Source organism: Entamoeba invadens (genome assembly GCF_000330505.1).
Source record: "Entamoeba invadens IP1 unplaced genomic scaffold scaff_1105074724775, whole genome shotgun sequence".
NCBI lineage: Eukaryota > Evosea > Mastigamoebida > Endamoebidae > Entamoeba > Entamoeba invadens.
The window spans coordinates 44,052-59,284 of record NW_004443536.1 but is presented as its reverse complement, the minus strand read 5'-3'; the positions used below and the strand labels follow the sequence as shown (position 1 = coordinate 59,284).

The 15,233-nt window shown below is 33.0% G+C and overlaps 6 protein-coding genes across 6 annotated transcripts; 4 read left to right on the top strand and 2 right to left on the bottom strand.

Moving 5' to 3' along the window:
• Positions 1-3,222: 3,222 nt before the first annotated feature.
• Positions 3,223-3,892, top strand: EIN_397080 (hypothetical protein; the record flags this gene model as incomplete). The annotated part of the gene is made up of 2 exons (XM_004258571.1): positions 3,223-3,451; positions 3,519-3,892. The coding sequence occupies 2 exons, from the start codon at positions 3,223-3,225 to the stop codon at positions 3,890-3,892; spliced, it is 603 nt and encodes a 200-aa protein (XP_004258619.1).
• A 549-nt stretch (positions 3,893-4,441) lies between these two features.
• Positions 4,442-5,755, top strand: EIN_397070 (serine/threonine protein kinase Chk2, putative; the record flags this gene model as incomplete). Its single annotated transcript, XM_004258570.1, has 1 exon — positions 4,442-5,755. The coding sequence occupies one exon, from the start codon at positions 4,442-4,444 to the stop codon at positions 5,753-5,755; it is 1,314 nt and encodes a 437-aa protein (XP_004258618.1).
• Positions 5,756-5,847: 92 nt separating this feature from the next.
• Positions 5,848-7,530, bottom strand: EIN_397060 (hypothetical protein; the record flags this gene model as incomplete). Its single annotated transcript, XM_004258569.1, has 1 exon — positions 5,848-7,530. The coding sequence occupies one exon, from the start codon at positions 7,528-7,530 to the stop codon at positions 5,848-5,850; it is 1,683 nt and encodes a 560-aa protein (XP_004258617.1).
• Positions 7,531-9,150: 1,620 nt separating this feature from the next.
• On the top strand, positions 9,151-10,500 carry EIN_397050 (hypothetical protein; the record flags this gene model as incomplete). Its single annotated transcript, XM_004258568.1, has 1 exon — positions 9,151-10,500. The coding sequence occupies one exon, from the start codon at positions 9,151-9,153 to the stop codon at positions 10,498-10,500; it is 1,350 nt and encodes a 449-aa protein (XP_004258616.1).
• A 115-nt stretch (positions 10,501-10,615) lies between these two features.
• On the bottom strand, positions 10,616-13,638 carry EIN_397040 (formin 1,2/cappuccino, putative; the record flags this gene model as incomplete). Its single annotated transcript, XM_004258567.1, has 3 exons — positions 10,616-11,937; positions 11,978-12,064; positions 12,138-13,638. 3 exons carry the CDS (start codon positions 13,636-13,638, stop codon positions 10,616-10,618), a joined length of 2,910 nt encoding a protein of 969 aa, XP_004258615.1.
• A 676-nt stretch (positions 13,639-14,314) lies between these two features.
• Positions 14,315-14,903, top strand: EIN_397030 (hypothetical protein; the record flags this gene model as incomplete). Its single annotated transcript, XM_004258566.1, has 2 exons — positions 14,315-14,333; positions 14,374-14,903. 2 exons carry the CDS (start codon positions 14,315-14,317, stop codon positions 14,901-14,903), a joined length of 549 nt encoding a protein of 182 aa, XP_004258614.1.
• Between the last annotated feature and the right edge of the window lie 330 nt (positions 14,904-15,233).

Genomic DNA, 15,233 nt, shown 5'->3' with positions numbered 1-15,233 from the left:
TTCGTCCCCATGTCCGTCCTTTCTCTTTATGTTATTAAAAATAATAAAAAAGTCAATACAAAAAATTATAATTTAATTGGTAATAAATTTTTTAAATTTATTAACGATTATTTATACTTAAACAATTAATAATATTTAATAAAAAATATATCAAAAGATATTACAGTTAGTTTCAAAACAATTAGCAATTTTTCACAACAAATCGATTTATGTTTCACAACAATTATTTTTGTACCTTTAATCAAACCTGTTTCATAAAGAATAATTTTGTATCATATATAATAAATTTGTTGCAATATAAAATGAGTTTGTCTCAAAAGAAATATTTGTGCTATAATTATCAATTATTGTTTCAAAAAAATATAGAATGTTTGCATAAATGGTTTTTATTGTTTCTAAACAAATAATTACAAATCACTAGTTAAATAAAGTTTTAATATATATCTTTAAATATATTATTATAATAATGTAGTAATAATTACAATAATAAACAATAAACATATTAAACGAAAATACGATTATAAATCTTCCATTGCAAACATTTTTCTTGTCACCACCGAAATAAAGTGTGTTATAACTCTGCTTATTTCTGCTGGGGTAATATTTTCGAAACAACTAGAGATGTTTTGCACCATATCCAATATCGTTACATTAACCAAATTTCCCACTCGAGTTTTCCAAATTCCAAATATCATTTCAATGGGATTACATTCTGGACTATAAGGTGCATTGAACATTACTTTGCATCCCTTGGATTCTGCATAAATCTCAAGTTGATTCAAATGAATTGAAGCTTTGTTCATTACTAATACGATATTATTACCAACAGCGATAAATACATCAACAAGAGCCCTAAAATATTAAATAAAAATGTCGCTATTAACAATTGTATTAAACAATTTACAATACTTTGATCCCGTGTCACTAATAGCACATATACATGATAAATTAAAAGTACTGAGTTGTTATTCTCGAATATATTTTTTCCTCGTTCTCCCCACATACGACTTCTCACATTCCCGACTTTCCAATGACTTTCGTCAACGAAGACGACCTGCATTCCAGAGTCCAAAAACTGTTGTAGTTCTCTTCTTTTTTCAACTCTGAGTTGTTTGTTTTCAATAGATTTCGACCTTGGTCCCGAATAGTCACCTCAGTAAAAGATAATAAAGGAACGTTGGCTTGATTCATAATTTCTCTGTTTCTCATGTAACGCGATAGTGTTGATATTGAGACAACTTCAAAGTCCGTTTCAATTCCATTTGCAATCTTCTCCATTTCTTCTTCGGCCAAAAGTTTCTTTGTTTCTCGTAGTATTTTTCCCTCCAAGGAAAGTTTTTTTGAAATATTTGTGAGCATTTCGGGTGTAAATTTGTATTTTCTACCCTGTTTCTTGGGTTTTGATATGTCCCCGCCCCTTTCAAGCTTTCCCAATAGACGTTTAACAGACGCTTCTCCAATTCTTGTTTCTGTCATGTAGTATTTCCAATCTCGTGTTTTTTCCATATTCGGCATATTCTTCGGTCAGTTTTTTCTTTGTGATTCTGTGACTTTTATATATATTCTTTTGGATATCCTGTCTGTAGAATTAGAAGTCGGTTGTATTTAGAGATGAGTTGGTAGTGGTGGTTGTATAAGTGACAATGAAATATCTGCAGCGCTTCTTCTTTCTGCAAGTTGAATTGTTTGGGTTGGGGCATTTGAATCCGGTTGGACAGTTGAACTTATGTTCAAAATTTGGTCAATGTTATCTCTATGTATAAATTCAAAAGAGTTGACCGCCATGCCGAAATACAATATAATCATTTTTAGGTTTTGATTTACCCACATTTAGTTTGATTTGTAATTATTTGTTTAGAAACAATAAAAACCATTTATGCAAACATTCTATATTTTTTTGAAACAATAATTGATAATTATAGCACAAATATTTCTTTTGAGACAAACTCATTTTATATTGCAACAAATTTATTATATATGATACAAAATTATTCTTTATGAAACAGGTTTGATTAAAGGTACAAAAATAATTGTTGTGAAACATAAATCGATTTGTTGTGAAAAATTGCTAATTGTTTTGAAACTAACTGTAAATGGGTTTAATTATACACAAAATTAATACATGAATTATATAATAATAACAAATAATTATTATAGTATGAAAAATAATTAGCACAAACAACTTTTTTAATCAATATAAAAGTATTGTTATATTTTACAAAACAAATAATTAATACTTTTTTTTATTAATTATTATTTGCACAATTATTATATTTTGCCAATTTTTTAATTATAAATATTTTTTTATTTCTAATTTTTTTTTGAAAAGACACGAAAAAATTTAAAATGATCTATTAGAATTTAGTAAAAAAAACAAAATGAACTAACTTAAAACCCCATTTGCAAATAATACCTCACTTATTTTTTTAATATAAAAATTTTATTTTTTTTTCTATTTAAAAAAATATGGATTCAAAATTTATAATTTTTCCAAATAAAAATAAATGAGCCAAATTATTTTAAAACATACAATAAAATATAGTTATTATTATAACCACTCATCTTTTGTTGAAATCAAAAAATTATAATACTTTTCATGATTTTTTAAAAGGAAACAGAATCACACAAAAAAAATATTTCTTTTATAATAAAATTTCAAAAATAAAATATTTTATATTTTTTCGATTAAAATTATCAATAAAAAACGGGAATAATTACAATTACTATTAAAAGGGGTTTTTCACCATTTTTATTTTACAGGTGATATTCAAAATAATTTACTAATTGTTAACTCCATTTTTCGGGTTTGTTTTAGATTAATAAATCATTTTTGGGTGATTACTAATAAATATCCCAAAAGATATATTAAAATTAAATATTTCTGATTTATTTATTAGAATATGTAGTAAATTAATATAAAAAAGTTTTTATGGGAAATCTTATTCGACGCACAAGTCAAATCAAGAAATCGGGTCAATGCTAAAAAAGAACACAAAGCCTATTCAAAAAGGATAAAGAAAAAACAGAAAAAGAAAGAAAAAAAAGAGTAAAAAGAAAAAGAAAAATAGGATAAAAATCCCGTAATATTACTCCAAAAATTGCTTGATAAATAACAAAGAAAAGAAGAAAAGAAACTTGGTTTTTTCAGAACACAAAGAGGAGGGGGTTGCGACACTCCTTGTTTGTGCGAACTTGTTATGTGAACTCAGAAACCACTCTGTGATGTCGCAAAAACAACGCCCCATATCCATTTCAGAGCTTACCGATGATCCGGATGTCATGTTGAAAGAAATTAAATTTATATTTGTAGGAGAAGATAGTCAGTCTGTGCACTCTCTCATCGACAAGTACATCGACTCTGTCGACCATCAAACGTCCAAAGAAAAATACTCTTCGTCGTATTTGATGAAGTACAACGAAACGTCATATATATTAACGCTACTTACATGTGGTTTGTTTGTACTCTCTGTAATGGTTGAGGGACTTTTTAATTCAAAAAGAAACAACTTAACAAGAAGACGGGAGAGATCCCCTTTTTTCATTCACAACTTCTTTCTTTAAAAATACAAATTCGATATTTTTGGTCTATACAAAGTCATCACAAAAGACTGCAGACCACCTCGAGAAGTGGAAACAAGAAATCAATCGGTACGCAGACACATCATTGATCCGCGGGGTCGTTGCCTTTGGGAAGGCATGTGAAAAGGAACAGCCAAGTGCGCTTGAGTTTTGTGCTAATAACACACTGAAAGCGGCACAAATAGATGTCGGTGTTCAGAGTGATTGTGTCGCCTTTTTGCAAAGTAATCTTGACTCTTCTATTTCGGAGAGTCCGGATTTCGACCCCCTTCCTCCAAAAAAGAAAAGCACCCATTGTTGTGTTGTTTTGTAAATCAATTCATAAATCGTCTCTATAATTTATATTCTATTCATTTTTGTTATTCTTTTCATATCCATTTGCAATTGAAAAAGCGTATTACCTCTGTTTTTCTCTTTCTTCGTTGACTTGAGAATTTCAATTTAGTATAGTTTTAATACTATACCATATAGTAATTTTTAAACTTTATCATCCAATAAGTTGTAAATAACAGTTTTTATCATAAATGCTTCACAATCACAAAATAAACAAAAATGCAAATAAGAACCCAAACTGGTTTTATGATTTTGTAAAACCAAAATTTTAAAAAAAAATATTATAATAGAGTAGAAGTTATAATATATTTTTCTAGTAATAACAAAAGTGTTTTTAATGACACATTTAAATCAATAATACCAGTTTCCATCATTCATTGAATTATTAACCTTATTTATTAGCAGTTTATTTGATCTATAGAATCGGGAAATGACTCTATATCATTTACCACTTCAAAAAAAATGTCTAAATCGATATCGATAGACAAAGAAAAGATAAAAAAACGGAATGAACTGAAAATGAGAGAGAATGAAAGCGTGGGGACAACTAGTTTCAATGTCACCGGGGTATCCTAACGTCCCAATAGTTCAGGAGGACCAAGTCTTTGGGAAGGTTAACCCACAAATGGGCCTTGGTGATTGTGTACACATCAGTCATCGTCATTTTTCCATTCGAGCAAGATTGGCTGGTGAGCCCTACTACGTGTTAACTGACACGTCTACGAATGGGACATGTGTAAATGGTGAATTGATAGGGAGAGGACGGTCCACACAAATTAAAAATTACGACGACATTACAATGCTTCCCGGAAAAACGATTGATTGTGTCTCTTATATGTTTGAATCATTTGTTGACATAGAAGAAGAGAAGAAACAAGGCGGACCACAAAACGCGTACGAGGTGGGGAAGTTTTGTGGCGTAGGCAATTTCGCGATGGTCCGACAAGTAAGAAACATTCAAGAAAATCAATTGTACGCGATGAAAGTGATTGACTTGAAAAAGGCTCAATTAGTTAGCAGTAGACCGAACGCAGTATTTGACGAGTGCACTATTTTGAATCAATTGAAACACGAGAACATCGTTGCGTTGAAAACAACTTATCAAACAGAAAAATACCTCTACATGATTTTGGAGTTAGCGTCGGGCGGAGAATTGTTCCAACAAATTATAGCCGAAACATCGTTTTCTGAAGAGAAGTGCCGAATTATAATGAAGCAGATGTTCAGTGCGCTCGGGTATCTTCATTCTCACAATATTGTTCATAGGGATTTGAAGCCGGAGAATATTCTCTGTGTAACGAAGGGTGGAGACCAGATCAAAATCACAGACTTTGGCCTTTCACGAATTATTACACAGACAAGCCTTGCTAAAACCATGTGTGGAACACCGTTATATGTCGCGCCAGAGATTTTGAGTGGGCAGCCATATAATGGGAGTAAAGTGGATGTATGGAGTGCGGGGGTGATTTTGTTTGTAATGGTCTGCGGGTATCCGCCATTCAGCGATGGGGACGATGGAGGGAACCGCCAGTTGTTTGACTGTATTTGTCATCAGAGATACGAGTTTGATCCGGCATATTGGGGAAATAAGAGTCCGGAGGTGAAGGACTTGATCCGCCATATGTTGGTTGTTGACATTGAGAAGAGATACTCGATCGACCAATGTGTTAGCCACCCCTTCATTACTGGTATGGAGATTACAAAGCTCGCAAATGAAAGAGATGCAATTAAAACTGATAGCCCCATTTCCTCAACTGAACCCAAGTTGCAGATCAATTCGCAAAAAGGGACGTCATTTGGGAATCCACAACTCTCCGAAGTTACAATGAAAGCTCAAGAGTAAAGTGCACTTGCAATTAAGTTTTTTTTATTACTCATTTTTAATACTTAAAATCATTATTGGCTCATTTCTAAAGTAAAAACAAAGTGTCCGTATTATAATAGAAGGAGAAATAGTAACACCATTGTAATCGTTTGCCCATATGTGGAATCCGTTTTGCATCTGCCATTGTCGTATGGAACATACAAGTAAACAGAACCATTCACTTCGTCAAAACAGGAGGTACATTCACAGTCATCATTAAAAGAATAACAGTACGCTTCAAAAACACATTGTGTTTCGCCTTTTTTTACATAATGTTCTGCACAATATTTGCACTTTTTGTCTTCTGTTTCAATCGCACAGTTGTTAATTCTATGTGGATTAATACACGTGTCTTTCGTTTTTACACATCCATTTTGGGTGTCGCAAATATCAGCACATTTAACACATCGATAGCTGTCATCAAGATAATACGAATCGGCACAATCAGTACAAACACTTCGAGAAGTATCATACTCTACACATGAAATGTTGATACACTTAAAATAAGGTTCATCTATTTCCCGACATTTTCTCAAACACGATGTACATTTCATCTTGTCACTTCCTTCACATATAAGTTCATCACATGAAATACATTTGTTGGTATTTAAATCCAAATAATAATTTGAGATGCATTCGATACATTGTGATAAATTGTTGGGATCACATGTACTACAAGAGCCTTCACATTTTATACACCTGTCTTTCAACATAACATATTGTTCGACACATCCTACACACATTTCCAAATATTCTGGATCACATCTTTTGCACCCATCTCCACATTTGAGACATTTTCCATTATTCAAAACAAAACCATCATAACAACTAGTACAGATTTCAGGATATCTCAAATCACAATTTTGACATTCATAATTACATCTAATGCACTTGTCATTATAAAAATGATACCCTTCAGATGAATTACAAAAAACACAATCTCCACCTCGAGTCAAATTAAAACCTTTTTCACAATGTTCACATTTAGATATATTGGTGTCACAATAAACACAATTATCATCCAAACACTTTACACATTTATTGTTTTGAAGAGAATATTTCTCATCACATTGTGTACACTGTTCCATATCACTCTCAATACAATGTTCTATTTTAGTACATTTATTCCCAATCTGCACCAATCCAGTTTCACAAACAAAACAATTGGTGTTTGAAGAATACACTAAACATTTGGATATATTTCCTGGGTGACAAATATACGTGTTTTCATCTAGGTAATACCCCGGAATGCACTCTAAACACCTCTTGGTATCCCTTTCATCATTGCTTTTGCAATTTTTTAGTTTAATGCATTTTCCATTATCTAAATAATAGTTTGTTCCACATTGTGTACAGTTTGAACAATCACCTGTCGCCAGATAACATCCAGAATTAATAAAACTACAATTCTCACATCTTTGAGAATCAATTAAAGTAAATTCAAAAAAACATGAAGAACAAGATATAACATTTTTCTCGTTAACATAATATTGAGCACAAAATTCGTCTCCAAAAATGCACTTCATTGTGTCAATCGAAAGTCTGAAGCCAGGATAACATTTCATGCAATATTTATGTGAATAATCAACTTGTGAACAGTGGATATCCGAAATTGGGATACACTCTTTGGTATTAGACAATATATAATTATGAGAACAAATAGTACACTCGTCTTCAGTAACAACTTTGCAATGTGCGCCAATTTCATTCGAATATGAGAATATAACCATAAAAAGGATACTTAGCATATTCATTTTTGTATTTAAAGTATTCAGATATTATGAACCTGGTTGATTGTAAAAAGTTACAACACAAATCTTCTGTTAAATCTTTATCAAAACAAAATAAATTAAATATTGCTTGTGATATGTTTATTTCATCAGTTCATATAAAGAACACTAAAAGATATACTTTAAGAAAAAAACAATCTTGATGATGTTTCTGTTTAAATAGTGAAAATTTTAAATTGTGAGAATTTAATCAAACTTTTTCTTTAAATATATATAATATAATATATAAAATAATATATACCATTATCAAAAATTTAAAATTGATATACAACATTCTATGGATGTTTTCATATCTATCATATTTAGTTATTTTTTAAATAAACTTAAGACTAATATTCTGGAATACCTTGAAATATTTAAGACATTTCAATTGATTAAAGTTCAATAAACTTTCGAGTCTAGACTATCAATATTATTCAAATTATTTGTTGTGTATGTAAAATATTACTTTTTATTATTCCATTAATTAAATATAATTATAATATTATTATTATTATACAATTTTTAAAATATTATTTCAACAATATTCCATATTAATAGTGTTACTATTAATAACTATTATAACTATATTTTTATTAATTTGTTTTTAACATATAAAAATTACATTAACTATTGTTTTTAATTAATTTATATAATAAAATATATTTGTTTTAAATTTTATTGTTTTTTTTATTTTTTGTAATAAAAAAATTATTTCAGGATAGTTCCTTTTTTATAAATTAAAAAATAATAATAAACATAATAATATCTTTCAACAGAAAATATAATTGACCGAAATATCGGGATGGAACAACAATTGATTGTGGTTATATTATAGTTAATTACTAAAACAATATAATTATACTACTTTATGAAGTTGGTAATTGAAACAAAAACACAATCAGAAATTTCCACATTAAATATTTCTGTTAATTTCCCAAACAAAACCATTTCTTAAGAAATCTACTTGTATTTATTACCAAAACACTGAATAAATCATTGAAATGAAGAAAACGACGCATTTTTAAGAATTGCTGAGCAAATCCAACTCGGGTTAAAAATAGAAAAGAACTCAAATTGTTAATTTAATAATAGTTCAAAAAATGTAAAATATTGAATTCCCTTTCAGGTGTGAAACACAAGTTTTCACAACTAAATCAAACAAAAGTAAGTAAAATAGCACTCTATTCTCAAATATGTCTCCAGATGTTTATAAAAGAAAAGGCTACAAATTTGGGCAAAAAGGAAAAGAACACAAAAGCAATAATAGCTTTTTATAAAAAAAGATTATGAACCAAAACATCCCGAGAAAGGCTCAAAATAATGGGCCCATATCTTAGTTTCATTCATCCTTTTTATTATTCGAAAAAACAAACGATACATCTTGTAAGTTGATCAAATCTTTTAATTCAATGACACAGGAAGACTTCTCGATCAAAACAACAACTGAAGTTAAGGAAATGGATGACCTTACCAGCTCTATTCTTTCGGTTTGTTTTTGTATTTTATTGCTTTTTTACTTGAAATTGTCAATGTTAAAATGACTTCATCAAATGATCACTGAACCATTCCATGCTCAGACTTTAAAACATTAACTCAAAGCAAATGAACTCTCAACTTCCAAATTACAAATTGCTTATTGACTCCTGTGAAGCATACAGCAAGTCACAACTCCACTTCGCGCAGTGCTCTTCAACACTTGCTGCTGCTTTAAAAACGATGTGCCCGACTGTAGAAGGATGTAACGAGATCAACACTGCCATTCAGAACGTCGCAGGTATGATTGAAGCCGATGCCAACAGTATTAAGCAGAGTAATGAAGTATTTACAGACAACACTACTCGTGTTTTCCGTGGCGAAGTGAATGAACTTCCCAAGAAGATCAAAGAGATGAAAGACTCGATCAAGACTGATCGGAAGAAGTCTGAAGAATCCAAAGAAAAAGCCACGAAGAAGGCAAAGAATTTAAAGAAAGGGGACAACCTTAAAACACTTATGGAGAACATCAATGAGTGTGAGAAAGTCGTTCAAAAGGGGATAGTGAAAGGCTTGACTGATACGACAAATTTGATGTGTGAAATGTATTGTCAAATTATCACTGGGATGTTCGTTTTCTTAGAGCAACAACAAACGTCGTCTTCCTTGATCACGCAGTTCCTTGAAAAAAACACTCCAAAAATTAAAAAGTTGTCGAAGACTCAAAACGTCTGGCCACGCAGAGTAAAAGACTTGATCATCAACAAAAAGCAAATTTTAATCAACACTAAATGGCTTTCAGACGATTTAAAGCAAATCTTGAAAGACGCCGGTGTCAAACGAAAAGATCTTGCTGATCCCGACACAGTACAAATGCTCTTTGCTATCATTACAGAACAAGTTCAAGCCGGAAACATTCCAGCAGAAATCTTAGGAGAGTTACAACGGAAAGATGACGCACCTGAAGTACACTCAATCTCTTTAACTCCACGCGTTGATTCAGGCGCAGAAAATACAGATATAACTCCTCCACCTATCCCTCCTTCTCCTAGAAGTGGTCCTAAACCAAATGGCGCTCCACCTAAACCAAGTTCGAGACCTAATGGTGCACCTCCTAAACCAGCTCCTAGGCGTGGGACTGGTGCAGCTAAAATGGTCGCACCTCCTGCTGATTTGCTTGCACCACCACCAGGGTTGGCTCCTCCTCCTTTGGCTCCACCACCTGGAGGTGCCGGAGCACCACCCCCTCCACCACCAAGAGGTTCTCCTGCTGGTGGGTCGATGTTGGAACAACTTGGAAAGGCTCAACTCAAAAAGGTCGACATGAACGCGCCGCGCCCGTCCGTGGCCAACTTGAACAAAACACAAAAAGTTGATTTAACCAGTTTACTTGCAAATGCCATGCAAAAAAGAAGAGAGGACATCGCCGATGACAGCGATGATAATGACTCTGAGGAAAGTGATGAGTGGGACGATTAAGCTGTTTCAATTTACTATGCATCTTTTTATTAGTATTATTTATTATTAATTTATTAATAAGTATGAACTAAAACTCTTTAACTTTCTACTTAAAAGAACATAGAATGTGTGTAAATTATTTGGTGCTTTTCAGTTGAGACTTGACCCCTCCAGCTTTGATCTTCGCAATAAGAACAGCCATTGGATCTTCACCATCAGCAACTTTATTCCCAACATTTGCTCTGTTGATTGTTTTAAGCTGCTTCGGCTCGGCTGGTACCTTTTTCAACTTCTTAATGGTCTCCTCTACCATCACTACAAACTGTTTGTATGTCCCAAAGAATTCTTCACTCCCCATTTTCTGCGCGTCCTTCGCACTTCCAGTCGCCCATAACACAATCTCTTTCAAACGTTCTTCTAATTGCGTGTTTTTGTCTAACAACCCATTCACCGTGTCTTCTTTCTCTTTCACTTCGCTCACTAACGTCTTAATACCTTTATCATTCGGATCGACAACTTTGGCCATCATCCGTTTCACATTCTCCATCTCTTTAACAACACTTCGAATTTGTCCCCCAATCATCTTCAAGTCAAATACACAATTCTTGCATGGTGAAAGTTCCTCAGGAAGTCCTTCCATCCGGGTTAACTGCTTCAAGCAATATTCTAACATGTTTGTTGTGTTCGTGTTGTCTTTCACGTCTCTCAATTTGAGCAAGAAGTCGATATTAAATCCATCCGCCTGCCCTCTCGTCGCATTTCCTCCATTCATATAATTCCCAAGTGATATAACAACACCCAAAAACTTCTTGTAGCACAAACTAGACTTCAACGCATTCATAGCATCTTCCATACGCTTAAGTTGGTCTGGAAAGTCTTCAATTTTCTCATTCAATGTGAGCACAAAGTACCACGACTCCAGTCGTTCGTGGACTCCTTTAATGCTTGACAATTTATAAAAGAACAATTCAGTTGGGTCAGTTTCACTGCCGACATCTGTGAAGAGTGCAAGCTCTTCAGTAGTCAACAAAGAGTCTTTAATTGTTTTTAAGAGGTCCGGATTGATGATCGAAGTATTCAACTCTTTAATAGCATCTGTTAAGACCTCCTCTTTTGGCAACCGACTTTTGATGATACCAAGTTGGTTGTATCTTTTGTCGTCGAGAAGTCGGATATATTCCTTTTTGTTCTTAACCTTCTTCTCTTCGGCAGCTGGAGAATTCGAATTTGTCGCATTTTTCTTTTGTGAGAAGAGTTGGTTGACCTCTTTCTCGTTCAGCTTCGACTCTTTAATTTCTTTCCAAATTGATTTGTCGGTGTCCATATCGATGATCACTCTATTCCAATACAACGGCCGCATCTTCTCACTTGGTTTCACAACACTTTTATTCTTCTTGTCGCTTTTCATCATTGGCATACCTCCTGGTGGCGGCATCATTCCACCTGGTGGAGCGAGTCCTATTTGTTATATCATTGTATTTAAAAAAATAACACAAACCTGGCGGCGGTAACATTCCTGGTGGCATGAGTCCACCTGGCGGAGCTAGACCTGGTGGCGGTAACATTCCTCCCGGTGGCGCAAGTCCTATTTGTTATACATCTTACTTTACAACTCCTATTATTATAGAATAATAATACTATTGTGATGAAATACAAACCTGGTGGCGGTAACATTCCATCTGGTGGAGCTAAGCCTGGTGGTAAAGGCGGCAAGTCACTATTTTCCAGAGTATTTCCCACAGAGACTGGTAACGTGAAAGGTGGAGGAGGTAAAGTGCTGTTATCACTTGGAATGACTCCGAGTGATGTTTGCATTTTCAGACTTTCCTTCAGCATTTCATTTTCCTTTTTCGTTTCAGCCAAGATGGTTTTAATCTCTTCGTTCTTAGCTTTCAAGTCGACGCAGTCATATTCCAATTTCAATTCATTTGGCTTTAAACTTTCATACATCCTTTTATACTTTTTCAACTCAATTCGCATCTCATCTGCGCTGGTAATTTTATCTTTCCCATCTTTGCCACCAATGACTTCCAATTTAGCTTGTGCCGTTGCAGCTAAAGTGACTTCTTTCATATATTTTGTTTTCAACTCTTTAAGCTCTTTGTCTAAATTACACTTCTCTGCTGTCACTGAGTCTAATGTGCGACTTAATTCGTTGATTTTATGGTCACTAGTTGTCACACGGGTTTCCATTTCACTGCACCTCTTCTTTGCATCAATGTACAGATTTTGATAGTCGATGGTACTTGTCGCTATTTTGACGGAAAGCATCGCATTGACTTCTTTCAGCTTCTTCTTCAACTCCTCCACTTTACATTTCTTCAAAAGGTTCTTAATTTTTGTGTCGATGTTGAGTTCCTTCAAGTTAGTGATAATTTGGTTCCTATTTTCAATAGCTGGTGCACAGTTCAGAACAGTTAAAATCAGTGTTAAAATGTCAATTTGAGTGTCCAACTCGTCAACGTCCAACATTTGTACTATATTCGAGAAGATAGGTTCCGCCTTGGTCTTGGCGTAACTCTTCGCAGCACACATGAAGCTGAAAAATCCGTCATAAGCGCAAACGACAAAGACCAACTCAATCGCTTGCTTCGAGACGGCAGAAGGCACTGATGAATTAATCAACGAATAGAGCATTTCGACAAGTTCCTCATTATTAACTATTCGCTGTAACCCTTCTTTTGCACTCATTAACTTTCTTAAAAGCTGAATCGAATATTTTTGAATATTCCCTTCGTTATTTAACAACACAGACATGATTTGTTCAATACCGCCTTCCTCAGTAAATTCAGCTTCGACAAAGTCATCGTCCAAAAGTGGCCCCATGTGAAACAAGGACTGCTTTAACTTCTCGACATCAGTCTCTTCGAGTTGTTCACATAACATTTTGGCACAGACGGAGGGGTGGTACACCAATTGGACTTCATCTGTTATTCCAATGGCATCTTTGTTGTACGACGACTCGTCGATATATTCTAATTTGTTTTGTGCATTCGGCTTCTTGACACGGAGACAATACCTCTCAATGTCTTCAATCTTAAACGCCTCTCCCGTGTTCTTCATGAATTCGGCATAACTCACAATACCAAACTTGTCCACTGTCGCATGCGATACGACGGTCTGACAATAAAAATCCAAAAGTTTTATTTCAATACCCATCTAAAGAACCCGGTTTTCTTTTGGAGTTTGCTTTTTTTCAAGATTTGGAGTTGTTAGAAATCCATTTGAAAGTAAATAACAAGAATTCCTTGATATTAAATTTGATTAGGTAAAACTCTCGGTATTTCGTTGCAAATTAATCGAATTGTATTAAATTGTATGGTGGTTAGTTATATTGCGATATTTATAACAGTTCATTATGTTTTGTTTAAATACTATATATTACCATTATCTTAACTATAAATTAAACATTGCATCAATAAGAAACAATGAGTGTTTCAGATATATTGAACACATATTAGTATTGTATCTCTTTTAATAATCCAATCAAAAAAACTAAACTTAATAATATTTTTATTATAACTATTAGTTTAAAACCATTTTACTTATTTATAGTAATTTTATATTAATTAAATAAATTTAAATAAAAATTTGGGTGAACAAACCTAATTTCAGTAATTAACAATTTATTAACATATTATTATACTAATATACCATTTAATTCAATTTAATTTCATAATAATAATATAGTAATAAATAATACATTTTTTAAAATTCTTCACCTTGAGTAAAAAAAATGTTAATGTAGTATAAAATATAGTATATTTATTAAAATATTTTAATTATAATTTATGATAAAGAGAATATGATAAGACTGAAAAAGTCAAATTGAGTGATGCGACCCAGCTTTTACTGTTTGTCTTTTTTTAATTGACACGTTTGAATGACCCACAGACTTCCCATCAACGTATCTCAACTCGCTCAACCCGATTAAAACACAAGAACAAACAGCGCCCACAATTGTCAGAAAATCCCACGAAAAAGGTGTCGCCTTCCCGCGATTATCGATCATCGACACACCAATAAATAATTCCCTCCGACAACCACAAGTACGCCGCACATCCGTCTACTCATCAGTAGGCCCGCTCTCTGTGTCTCCTAAAGAGAAGACGGAAAATACCGTTGTCGTCAAGAATGTGCCCCTCCCAGCACTCGGTAGGGTTTCGGAAGAACTTCGAAAAAATGGGAGAATCGAGGCGCTTAACCAACTCCCCAACGGTGATGTTCGTGTTGTCTTCAACACATCAGAAAGTGCCCGAAAAGCGATCTCATGTGGTCTTGTTTCTACTAGTAACACCGACTTCCACGTGAATGGAATCAACACCTTCGGTGAGGAGTATGGTTGTGGTGATGTCATACAGTTCACTGCAAGGAAGAACTTCTCTTTCTGGGAGTTCATCTTATCTCTCTTTGGATTGAATTAATTTTTTGTTATTTGGTTTTGTTATATATAACATTTTCAAATTTTTGTTATATCCAAAATAAATCCATCTATTAATTAATAGATATATAAAAATATATTAATTTTAATAGATATATTTTTAAATATTAAAAAATAATATAATAATAGTTATAAATATATATTTGGATCGAGAACTGTAAAAACAAAATGACAAAATGGGCATTTCATTTTTATAAAGGTGGTACAAGTAATTTATAGAAAAACTGTTTTTCATCCTAATTCGAGTCATTGAAATGGTGTACTATTAATTTGATATAAAAAATTTATGGTTTGGTATATATTTCATTTTCAT